Consider the following 13,661-nt stretch of genomic DNA (forward strand, 5'->3'; position numbering starts at 1 on the left):
TCGCATTTTTGAGAAACAAAAAAAAAAATCGCGTAACGTATCGTTATCTAATCGTACGCAACTGGCACTACACTTAATACGCAATAAAACAAAAAAAAAAAAAAAAAACGGGAGCAAATCGCGCAAACTAACGTTACCGAATTGCACCTAACATCGCACTACCTAATAAAACCTAACTTGCGCTACTTAACGTAAAAAAAAAGGAGTAGAGGCACCTAATACAAATATTTCTAACCTACGCTTAAAATTAACTTAAAATTTAAAATTAGTAACACTTAAATTAATTTGTTAGTTAACTTATTACTAAAAGATTTTTTTTCTTTATCCTAATTCCCACTTCCTGAATTCCGGAAAGCGAGATAAAGCGCTATAACTTCTTCCTTCTATCCCTCTGCTCTTCTCGTTACAGGTGAAGACCTAACAGAACATGACTTTAGTGATGGGTACAACTTGCATTTGGAACGTTTAATCGAAACTTGAAAACTTACCAATTATCATCACAATATGGCTAATTCGGTATCAATATCGTTGTTCACCAGCAACACACCTTTTATGCTCCAGCAACCCATCAGCACGTCACTGTTTTGTCATCTTTCAACATGGATGACAAGGCCGGGAGAATATTCCGTCATGACGTCACAGTTAATTTTTCTCCTTTCCTAAAAAAAAAACAACAAAAAAAAACCACGAAGAAACACTACTTGATATAAAGGAAAATTTTTGATACTTATCTAAATTTGCTATAATCCAGTGTAATCCACTCAGCGGGTTTTTGTTCTTCACCTAAAATTGAATATATTGGATTTAACATAATTATTTGCAATAAAATACTTACATGAATTTGCAATGTCTTCCAGCTATGCATCTACCAGTCCATATGGGATCTTCAAGTGCCGGTCCAGCACTTTTTGGTTGCTCTTCATTCCTCCATCGTTTTTTCCTTCCATTGCTGCATTTCCTTTTTGGGCTCCGGCTCCTTTAAATCTCCGTTTTTTTTTTGTGTAAAATTTTGATTTTCTTTCTTTAAAAATTTGTACTTCACATCATAATATAAATAAAACTGGTGGGTGACAGTTTGCAGCGATCATTTCTGCACAAACATTATATTTCAATGCTGCCAACTGTCACTTATGATCATAGACGAGTTTGTTTAGAGTTATAGTCAGCTATTGATAGACGTGTAATGGAGTAAGAAAAGAAATAGAAGGTGAATGAAATGGACAATGGAAGGAGAAAATAGCATAAAATAGAAAAGAAGAAACGTAGAATTTTACAACAACAATATGTTTTGCGATGTATATAAGAATGATACATTGCATTACAGGTTCGCTGAACTATACCATATGATCTATATAAAAGAAAAGAAGAAAACGTTAACAACCGAAAAGTGGGACCGGCTAGGAACAACTTCACCGTTTGCTCAATAGCACTACTAATAGAAGTTCACTAACCGCAACATATCGACTTTCGAGTTATGAATTTTTTGTCGAAATAAAAATAATTTTTTGAATTGTATAATTTAAACCAAGAAAAAAGTATTGTTAAACAAATATCATTTTTTTGGATCATATAATTTCATCCTTATATATAACATTTGTAAAAATCTGTATTGTGAAATTTTTTTGAATAAAGAAAAAATTGAAGAAAAGGAAAATATAATGTATATATAAAGATATTTATTTTGTAAATTTTTTAAAGAAAAAAAAGTACATGGTTTTTTTTGATTTGGTGCTTTCTACAATAAACTGATAATTATAAAAAAGGAAAAGAAAAATTTATCTTTTATTTAAATTCTTGAAAGTGTTAGCAATTATTCGCGAACAGAATTAGAATTGAACATTTTAAAATTTTTCGTTCGAATAATTAGAAATAAAAATTTAAAATAATAACATACTAACAATTTTATTCAAATATGTGTATGTAAATATTGATGTATTAAAATTTAACATTTTACAGTTTTCCGCTTGGAACAACAAAAATAAAATATTAAGTACATACGTACATAAATTCTGTATGTACATATATTTTTTTAAAGCTTGCTGACAAAACATAATATTCAAAACAATAACAAATGAAGCTGGGTCATCCGCCCTCTGCGAAAACTTATGTATTATAACAGGGCCCATCAAATTTCAGTAACCCCTCGTCAAGTCAATTGTCAGCTTATTTCACGAACGCTTGCGAAGATTTTCAAAGGTATGTAAAAGTCAATTAAATTTTAGTGAAGCCAAAAACTTCAGGTAAGTCTCTTTCTTCGTTTCCAACATTGTCAAACTGAAATTAACATTAAATGCAAAATGCTGTTGTTTTTTTTTTAGAAAATTACGCGCCGCTACATAAAAGACTATTCATTAAATTTTTTTTAAAAAATTTGTACAGTTTGTAAATAAAAAATTATAACTTATATAATAATAAGTGTTGATAAAAACTTATAAAAAAATTACAAATGAAAATCTGTCGAAGAAAAAAAAGGTGTGTAGCTCTAAATTGTTATTCCCATTTTTAAAAACAAATAGTTTTATTACAATATATACATGTTAATATTATTCATTTCAATAATTAAAAAGATATTTATTCAACAGTGCTTTGATTAATTCATAATTTTATTAAGTTTTTAATTTTGCAGTGAAAACATCTGTTTTTGTTTTCTTTTAAAATAAAATTACTTTGAATGACATAATTTTACCAACACCGGATTTTTTTCTAAGCAAAATTAGTGTGTGTTTGATAAAATATAGCATACATACAATATTTTCAATTGGTCTTTTTTTATATAATTACAGTTTTCCTAGAAATAATGGAATGAAAAGAAAGTGGATTGGAATTATTAATGAAGAAGTTTGCGTTTCAAATATTTTACCAAAATTTATATTTTATAATTCATTAAATAAATTTATTCAAAGAGAAAAAAAAATAATAGTTTTTTTAAATTTGTTTTTTTTTTACAGATATTTAAAATGAAAAAATATATATTTTTATAAATCTAATACTTATATATTTGAACCAGTTTAATTTTCTTATACTATTAAGCAGTATACCAGTTAAGTAAATTTGAAATTTTCCGAATATTCTAATTAGAATAAATTATTAAAAACCTAGTTTGAAAGATTTTTAGACTTTAATAGATGTCAAACTGAATTTAACCTATTTACTTTTTCCATTTTCTGTTGATATTGCAACACTTTAAATCGAAATATTGTGCGATTGTTTATTAAAACAATTAGAGAAGGGGAAATTATTAATTTTTATAATTATTTACCTATAATTCACCCATCATTTACACGTACAAGTTACTTGCAAGAAAGTTGCAATACATACAAAAATTTTACTAACACATTGAAATATTTCTACTTGCTTGTTTACTTGCAGTTCAACTTGCAAGAAAATTTTGCTGCCAGTAATTTGAGCAAGTAATTTGACATATTGAGAAATTCACAAAAAAAAATTTGTTGTTTTGATTTTTTTTTTTTTAATTTAAAATTTTTGAATTTTGTTTTGAAAAAATTAAACTTAGCAAACTTATGGTTTCTAAAATTTATAAACAATTATATACATTGCTAGTTGTTTTCTTCTCAAAGACATTTTCAAAAATTAACTTGCTAAACGCCTACGTCATAATAGCAAGTAATTTGACATTTCAAAAAACTAATTGACAATTAATATTATACAAACTTGCTTGCAAGTAACTTGTATGTGTAAATGCTGGGTAAATTAGGCGTGTTTTTGCAATGTTCGGAAGCACATTTTTGTGTGAATAATTATTTTCAATATGAAAAAATAATAAAATGCCTGAAAGAAGATTAACAGATCAACATGTTTGACTAATATTGAAGATATTAAAAATTACAACTGCAAATTAAATTCAACCAAATTTCGATGATTTAGTAACACAAAAACGTTGCTAAATTTCTTTAAAAAAATGATTTTATTTTTTTTTTGCATTACTGTATTATTTGTACGTTTTATATTTCTTTGTGTTGATAATACAAATTTTGAGTATAATTTAGTAGTTCAAGTTTTTTTATTGTGCGGCCCCAAGCAATGTGCGACAACACTAAAATAGCCCGTGAATATAAATGAGTTTGACATACCTGCTCTATGCTTTGATATTTTGGATATGTCAAGCAAAGAATACAAAAATATCTAGTGTAAAATATGTATTATATAAAACTTAATATGTTGACATTTGATTTTACAGTTAGATTGTGAGATTTGACAGTTGTTAGATTTGACAGTTAGATTTAAGCAAATTTTTATTGATATACGGAGCGTAATCGAACAAAAAAAAACTTAGTAAATAAAATAAAAGTGGTAGCGCAAAAATATCAAAAGCGTAGAAGTTAATGTGTTCATCTGTATTTGAATTGCATTAAATTAGAAAAACACGAGTAATTAGAAAAACACGAGTACCTTCAATCCGGAGTAAATAAACAATTATAAATGTAACAAAATCCTACTAAAATTTGCAGTGTTAACATTTTCCAAACAAAATTTTTAAAGAAAATTAAAAAATTTTGGGAATAGTTGTTATGACTAAGGAAAATATAATCACTACTTTAATTTATTATTAAATTGAATACGTACATGTCGTGATGTTTTTTTTGGTGAAATGTCGTTTAGCTTTAATCACATTATTGTTAACGACGCCAGCTATTTCGTCTTTAGCCAATATAAATACAGAAACAGCGGCAAACCCAAATAGCTATCAAAATGAAGATTACATATCACAAAACTTTGGACTGCATAAGAAATGCAATGATTCAGTCTTTTCAGATCATCGTGTTACAATAAAATTTATGACCAAAGTTGTTCAAAATGAATATATTGTTGCATTTAATAATTATTACAAAACCGTGGCAAGAGAAAACTACTTAAAAGCAGCATTGAACCATTCTAAAGTAAGTGAATCTTCTTTTCCTTTAAATAATAAGTAAATATAACATTAATCTTTTTGGAAAAAGTATATTTTGATTTGCTTTTGTTATATGAAAAGGATTTTTGCTTAGTTTTTCAGTTCCTCTGTCCTAAAATTTATTTTAATTATATTATTTTTCATATTTTAAATACTGTCAACACTTGATTAGAATTTTAGTATGCATACAACTCTAATCTTAATCAATTTTAAATATTACATGAATTTCTTTGTTTTTGATTTTATTGAACTCGTTTTAACAATAATGCGTTTGTGAAGGTTTTCAAATCGCATAGACTGGGTAGACAAAGCAGTTTTGAATTGTTAATATCTAATTAAAATATTAACATCTTGGTAAGTTAAACAGATTTTTTTGGTTAATGTTAAATTTTCCAGGTTTTTCGACTATCGGAAATTAATTAACTATGATTATAACATTTGGCTCGAATAATATGAACTAAGATGTTGATCAAATATACATATTTTTTGGTTTATCTACATTTTTGAAGCGCCATCATTTTAAAAAGTGTGCTGGCAATCTTCTTCTTATAGTGCTTCTCCGTTTCGAAGGTTAGTTAGCATCATCTTGACTTTCGATCTTGATTGTACATCCCTCAGTAGCCTGTTTGGTGTAGTATTGAAACATGAAACCAAATTGCACAACCATGAAGTTCTTCTGCGGCCTCTACTTCTCTTACCATTAATTTTACCCTGTAGAACTAATTGGAGCAATATGTACTTGGTAGCATTTCTCATTATATGACCCAAATAGCTTAATTTCCGACTTTTCACTATGTATAGTAATTGAGGCAACGTGTTCATTCTTTGCAGGATAGACACATTGGTAACTCTGTCCGACCATTTTACTTTTAATATACGCCTGAAACACCACATTTCGAAGGCTTCTATTCTTTTTTCTTCTTTTCTGGTTAGCGTCCAGGTTTCTACACCGTACAATAAAGTTGACCAAACATAACATTTTAAAATTCTCATTTTCAGCGCCAAGTTTATATTGTTCTTGCAAAAGATATTTTGCATTTTTCTGAAAGTGCATCTCGCCTGCTCGATTCTTGCATTGATTTCATTACTATTTTGAATATTGCAATTAATTATCGTACCGAGATATTTTATTTGATTTACTCGGTCAATATTTTTACTGCGCAGTTTTATGGTGTTATTTAAGTTTGAAGAGTTACCTATTACCATGTACTTGGTTTTCTTTACATTTATACTGAGGCCATATTTGATGCATTTTTCGTCCAATTTTGTAAGCAATATCTGTAAATCAGGTGCCGACTCGGCAAATAGTACTGCATCATCCGCAAACCTTAAGTTGTTGATAGTCTCACCGTTTACCTTTATGCCCAAGTTCAAATCATTTAGAGTTTCATTAAAGACTGACTCTGCATATACATTGAACAATAGAGGTGAGAAAATACAGCCCTGTCTTACGCCTTTTTTAATGCTGATATTTTGTTCGATCCCATCCTCGATTCTAATGTCTGCTATTTGGTCCCAGTATAGGTTTTTGATTATTCTTATATCTTTCGAGTCGATTTGTTTTTGGTTTAATATTTCTATCAGCTTGGTGTGGTTCACCTTGTTAAAAGCCTTTTCGAAGTCAATAAAGCAGCTATGTACAGGTAGATTTACGTCATTACATCTTTGCAGTAACGTGTTTAGCATGAACAAAGCGTCTCTGGTGCCCGAACTATTTCTGAAACCAAATTGCGTCTCGCTAATGTCGCATTCCAGTTTCCTGTAGTTCCGCTCATGTATGATTTTCAAAAACAATTTCAGGGTATGGCTCATCAGGCTAATCATGCGATAATCACTGCACGTTTTTGCTTTTGTCTTCTTGGGTAGAGTGATGAAGGTAGATCTTAACCATTTCGACGGGATTATTCCAGAGTTATAAATTTTGTTGAACAACTCTGTCAACATTTTCGTACCTTCCTCGTCCAGCAACTTCAGTAACTCGTTTGGAATCTCATCAGGACCCGTAGCAAGGCGATTTCTAGATTTTTGAATAACTGCACGGACTTCAGATTCTAATATAGACGGGCCTTCTGAAACGGAATCTATTTCTATATCTGTTCTGTTGTCGTTGAACAGTTCGGTAACATACTGTTTCCATAAATTCAATTTCTCAGCTGGGTTGGTGAGTATATTTCCATGATTGTCTACCAAGGTACCATGATGCTTTTTCCTTGCTGAATTAGTTACCATTTTGATTTTTTTGTGCATGTGGAAATGGTCATGTTTCTCGCTTAGCTCTTCTATTTCTTTACATTGTGCTTCCCACAGCTTGTTTTTCGCTTGCCTTATTTCTGTTCTTACTGCTATGTTAAGTTCCTTGTACTTCTCCGGGTTGATGTTCTTACACTTTCGTCTTTCATCAAATAGTCTGAGGATCACGTTTGTCATCCATTCCTCCTTTTTCACACTGTTGTTGCATTCTTTTAACATCGTTGATACTTCAACCAAAGGTTTTTTGAAAATCTCCCATTTTCGGTTTGCATTCTCTTCGTATATGAAAGAACTACGAATTTGTATCTGTGAGTCCTTTATTTTTTGACAAACTCTGTTTTTTATTTCTGGATCCGCCAATTTGGTGAAGTTCATTTTCTGCTTGACTTTTCTCCGGCACAACTTTTTAAGAGTTATTTTTATTTTCACCATTAAAAGAGTGTGATCCGATGCTATGTCAGCTCCTGGGTATGTTTTGGCCACTTTAATACAATTTTTAAAACGTGTGTTGATAAGTATATAATCGATCTGGTTTCTTATAGTTCTTTCGTTGTTGCTTCTGGGGGATGTCCAAGTGTAAAGTCTCCGTTTTGGCATTTGAAAAAGAGTATTGGTGATACACAAATTATTGTCTATGCAAAATTCGACTAATCTCATGCCCCTATTATTTCTTACTCCAAGTCCATATTCGCCAGTTACATTTTCAACTTGCTCTTTTCCTACTTTGGCGTTGAAATCGCCCATGATTAACGTAACATGCTCTCTTTTGACGTTTTTTAGTAGAACTTCAATTTCGATATAGAATTCTTCACATTCCTCATCTGTACTATCTGCCGTTGGAGCATATACCTGGACGAGGTTAATGAAATTTTCCTTGGTTTTTAATTGTATCATCATTATTCTCTCGGATTTGTGGACGATATTGCTGAGTGACTTTTTTAGTTTCTTGCTTAGCAAAAATCCAACCCCTTTCCTGCAATGTTCGTCTTCTTGAGTACCTGAGTATAGGAAGTAGTTGTTTTCCGTATTGATCTCGCCGCTGTTTTTCCAGTGTACTTCGCTTACCCCGACTATATCTAAATCCAGCCTTTCCTTCTCGATTTCCAAGTTCTGTAGTTTTCCATCTTGTCTCAAACTACGAACATTCCATGTTGCTATCTTCAGTCCGTTGTTGAAGTTTGTATTTATTTGTGCTGTATTTGTGTTTATTATTTCTACCGTGTTTGTTATATCCTGCATATCTATATTGCGTGTGCTTTGCATGTTGATGTGCGTGTTGTTTAATTCTGATGCTATTTTACTAGGGATAGATATATATAAAGAGGTGGTTTCCCGTTGCCTTCCTCTTTCTCCTTTAAGTAATTTTCCTAATTAGTTAATCGAGTCCAGTCCAATTACAATCCGTGTTGTTATCAATAATCGGCAAATATTCAGAACGTTGTACTAAGCTATGTCGTATATTTCACTATGTTCAGAATCTCCAATAGTCGAGTTTTGGGTCGCTGAGTTGCTTTGGCCTCTGCTCTTCTGTTTTTTAACCTCGGCCTCAGGTGATTCGTCCGTAGATCTGTTTCTTTTCTGGTTCTCTGGATTAGAAGTTGTTTCAGCAACAGCATCTACAACCAATTTGCCTTGTTTTAGTTCAACTTTTTTGCCTTTTTTTTCTAATTCGGCTTTTATTTTGATTAAGTGAGCCCTTTTGGATCTTTGTTTGAATGTATAATCACCTTTAATATAGTATTTGCTACCTTCTAATTGCTTGATGTTATTAAAGATTTCTTGTTTTTTTAGTTGGGAAACTAAGGCTACAAGGATTGGCCTGTTATACCCAACGCCTTCAGGTTTGTGACCTATTCTTCTGGCGTAGTTAATATCAGTTAACGTTACCGGTACCTTGAGCGACTCTTTTATAAATTTGATGGCAATATCTTCCTTGTCACTTTATCTTTTACTAATTCGGCTATGTTGTTTTTCAGTGTTGCAACTTCTAACTCCAACTGTTTTATTCCGGTATTGGCTTGCTCGATACCTTTATTTACCTCTTGGACAATTTCTTCTTTATTTTTCTGCAATCTTTCTTCTAAATTGACATTTAATTCTTGACTAAAAGCACTAAATTCTTTTTTGAGTAATATTTTAATATCTTCATAAAGTTTTGTACTCATTATAAAGCTCTTATTCTTAGCACACGGTAATACTAATTTGACAATTCGAAAACTGCTACCAGCCTTAATGAAACTTGACGAAATTCACCTACACCAAGAAAAAGCCTCTCAGTTCACCAATATCAAAAACGGGAATTGCACAGTGTGAGTGCACTGTCTATTAAACTTGACGAAACTCACTAACACTACGAAAAGAAATTTCTCAGTTTATCACATTCACTACTAAAGCAGCAATTTAACAGTTGCAGAAATTCTTCTTCAGATGTGGCAATTACAAATCGACCAAATATGGTGTTCAAATTTTTAGAAGTTTTGAAGATTATTTCTTCCCAAACCCTCAGTGCTAGCTCCCCTTTTCCAATCAAAATGAACAGCTCTTCTATTATGTTCAGCACTTTTCAAACAATAAATCAGCAATTCCCACTAGAAATATTTTAAATTTAATAATCAAAATGCGCTACTTAAAAAAAATGAACCCATCACTCAACTCCTGGCAATAATAAACATAAAATCACTTATTTGTAAACATTTAATCTTTAGCCTTTTAATGATCGGCGAAGCGATGGAAATTTTTGGAATCATGATTAGCGAAATCGTTTAAAATTTTGGCGATTGAGCTGTTAAATCTGTCGATTGAAAATTCTTTGTGACAAGCTTGGCAAATGAAAAATCAAAATAATAAGTATTTTGTTTTTCGAATATAGCATTTATAGTGATATAGTGAAAAAATCTAAACTATCTGTAAAGTAAGTTCATAAAATTCTACAAATTATTTTAAAAAATACTAGAAGCCCCTAGTGCGAAGCGAATTAATTTCAAATATTTTTGAAGACAAATTTTGAAGTGCGTGCTCACCTGTGGTGATTTACTTTAAGTCCCTATATCACAGGGAAATCCTATAATTTTAGAGAAACTAAGAATATGTATAAGTAAAAAAGCTACATATATAAAATTTTTCCGGAGAAATCAAATTTATCTCTGCGTTACTTATAATTGCGTATATGTTTGTTCAGCAACGATTATAGGTTTTCTTATTTTCACCATTTTTGGCATTTTAGGTTTACTCCCCTTCCTGTTTGACTCTAAATAATCTGTCGGTTAAATGAGAAGAGAGAATATCTACATATTGCCTTGGTAATATTTTTTATAACTTGTATATTAATCCTTCGTGCCAAACCTTGTCAAAAACCTGTGCCACGTCTACAAAAATTGTTGCACAAGTTTGCTTTTCCTCTAAGGCTTGCTCAATAATATTTGTAATTCTATGGATTTGATCGGTAGTTAAAAATTCAGCTCTAAACCCAAATTGGTGATCCGGAATTAATGACCTCTCCTCAATTATAGGACGCATTTTTTTTAGTAATAGCTTTTAAAAAAGTTTTAACAAAATTGGTAGCAGGGAAATCGGTCTAGAGGTTTACCAAGTTTTGGTATCTTTATAACTTTTGCACATATTTTAACCTTAATGCAGAATTTGCTAAAAAAGTCAACATTGTTATACCCTTTTTTCGTAATTGATTCAGTTTTTCAGAGTTGATTAAATCATAGCCGGGTGCTTTTCTTGACTTTAAACTTTTTATTTCTTCCACTATTTCTCTTTATTGCTCTCATATTTCCCATTGTAATATTTATGTTTGAGTGTATATTATTTGGTTTAAAAATGTGTTTAAGATGATTTTTTAAGGCTTATCCTTATTTTCTATTGCCCATTTGCCATATGTTCCCCTAATAGGGAATAAAAATTGGCTTTTTGACATTTTTGAGGCTTTATTTCTCTTGGGTAAGTCATACCCACGGATTTATACTCATATTGTTTTGTATTATTCCAGGCAGAGCTTTGTATGATTTTATTAAAATTCTCCACCTCAGAAACCAAATCATCTTGGGTTCGAACTTTAATTCTTAAGTTTATTTTATTCTCTATCTCTTCTTTAAAACTAGTTCAGTCAAAGGATTTATTAATCAACGTGAGCTTATTTTGTTTCCTGGTAACTGTCTCAGTTAAGTTTAATATAACTGCAGTATGATCCGAATCGAAATCATAGTTATCTTCTAAACCAATGGAATTTGACGAGATTTTCCTGACAATAAAGAAGCCTAGCAGATCTAGTATCTTATTTTTATTACTTGGCGAACATGTCGGTCTACCAGTGAATTGGTAGTGACAACCAATCTCTTTAATAGCTTTTCTTAGCTCTCTGCCTCTTGTTGAGGTCAATCTAGAACCTCAATCAATATGTTTGATGTTTGATGTTGTTATAGTCACCTCCCAGAATAAACCTTTCTTAAGGAGATTCAGGGGATCTTTGATTGAACCACCCTTTATAGCACGTCCCGGAGGACAGTAAAGTATACCAACATCGAAATTTTGTTTATAAGACTATTCGTACAGCAACAAATTGACTGTTGTCTCTTTCGTCTTTACTTATTTCATTATGTTTTATATCTTTCCTTATCAAAATAGCGCAACCATCTTTTGACTCGTTATTAGGATGCGCCGCTTTATATTCTGTTACTAAACATATATCAATATTTTGGGTCCTTAGAAATATTTCTAACATGCGCTTTTTTTAAGAACGCCATTTGTGTTCCACGTCGCAATTCTTATTTTATCTGCGTCCATTATTTTTTATTCTTTTTGGCGTACATACATAAACATTATCATGCTTGTTTTCTAATCTGTTCAATCTCAATGAGATTTCCTTCATAGTTTTTATCAAATTTTGCATTATATTTGAATTGCTTTCAGCAGGTTTTTGAGGTGGTAGATCTCTTCGTTCTTTGGTATGGTTATACGTTTCACCCCTCGCCACTTGGGCATATAGTATTCCCCGCACTCTTTAATCAATGTAGTTATTTTTGTGGTTTTTGGAGTGTTGGGAGTACTTTTTGGTATTATTTTCATTTGTTTATGTTTTGAAAGGTTATTTTTCGTTTTTACCGACCGATTTGTTGTATTTGATGGCAACAAATTTTGCATAACGAGTTTTCGGTGGTAATGCACTTCTCCATAGTAGAGAAGTGTAAATAAACTATTTTTAGCAACCTGTCGGTCTGTCGGTCTGTGTGTGCACGCGTGTATCTCTAGTTCGGCTGAACCGATTTTGATGAAATTTTATATGTAAGATTATTTCGAATATGGCACGGATTGATCAACTTTTGGGATATATCAGGCCTCGAGAACTGCATTTTTTAGCGGGCGTGTTTTACATTTTTGACCATTTTGAAGAAAATATTCAACCGATTTACTTGCAATTTCATATATAAGCTTCGCTTGACCGTCCGCGAAATCTGCTAACTTTTGGAAGAAATCAAGTGTCAGCAACTGGGCGTTTATTACGGATTATTATACATTTTTGCGTATAAAAAGAAAAATAATCAACCGATATCATTGAAATTTAATATTTAAATTCTTCGTATTAAAACAATGAACATATAAATTTTTTGGAAAGGGTTCGAAAACTGATCTGCCGGCCGATTTTACATTTTTCACTATATCTACGAAACGAATTGATGGAATTTCTTGAAATTTGATTTTTGAGTTCTGGTTGTTACCGAAACTAACTGGCGAGCATTTCAGGGAATTCGGGTAGCACAAAGCGAAACCCTATGAGCCAAATTTACATTTTTCTAGGTATGTTAATTATAAGCTTACTAATGTCCTAAAAATTGAAAAGAAGTGTTTAACAGACATTTTTATAATATTCTGTAACACTTTCACTTAACTAGACAATACACATTGCGGCCTGTTATGTGCTGACCACATTAGCTTTTTTGTAATTCCTTTGCTACTATACAACCCCTGTTATTCGCAGAATGTGCCTCAGAGCAATTTTCACTTTGGAGCATCGATTTTTTGCTTACTACAATTTATCGTTAAATGAGGACCAGCACACTTGACACATTGAGCTAAATGCTGGCAAAATATCTGTGTGCCCATATGTCTGACACCTTCTGCACTGAGGAACTAAATTATTTCTCTTTAGTGACTCAATTTTAATTTTCATGTGCTGAAGTAGATCTATTTGTAAATTTTATTTATGTCCTCCGAATTTTCAAAGATTAACATGAAGAAGGGAAATCGGATCATGGTGATCTTGTTTTCTTTATTCTGCTTTCTAATTTTATAAACGACTTCAACAACTTTAAAGCCCCTCTCTTTCAGCTCATTTTTAATATCTTCAGGTTGGCACGAAGGATGCAAGCCTGTAGCGATCTCCCCTAGAGTCCGTGAGACCAGCCTCCGAAGAGTGTGGATTTTCCAGATTTACTGCATTGCCACCTGAGGTATAAAATCCTTTTGTTTTGTTCATTGCATTTGTTTTTGTTTTATT

The 13,661-nt window shown here is 31.5% G+C and overlaps 1 protein-coding gene across 3 annotated transcripts in view; it reads left to right on the top strand.

The window, feature by feature from the left end:
* The first annotated feature begins 4,245 nt into the window (after window positions 1-4,245).
* LOC129614958 (membrane-bound transcription factor site-1 protease) overlaps window positions 4,246-13,661 on the top strand; it is a 67,166-nt gene continuing 57,750 nt past the window's right edge. For all 3 annotated transcript variants that reach the window (XM_055529942.1, XM_055529943.1, XM_055529944.1), the window contains exon 1: window positions 4,246-4,898. In XM_055529942.1, the coding sequence (XP_055385917.1) occupies window positions 4,593-4,898 (306 nt within the window). In that variant the 5' untranslated portion in view covers window positions 4,246-4,592. The remainder of the gene's footprint in view (window positions 4,899-13,661) is intronic.

This window comes from Condylostylus longicornis, unplaced genomic scaffold (genome assembly GCF_029603195.1).
Source record: "Condylostylus longicornis isolate FDR11 unplaced genomic scaffold, ASM2960319v2 ptg000130l, whole genome shotgun sequence".
NCBI classification, from domain to species: domain Eukaryota; kingdom Metazoa; phylum Arthropoda; class Insecta; order Diptera; family Dolichopodidae; genus Condylostylus; species Condylostylus longicornis.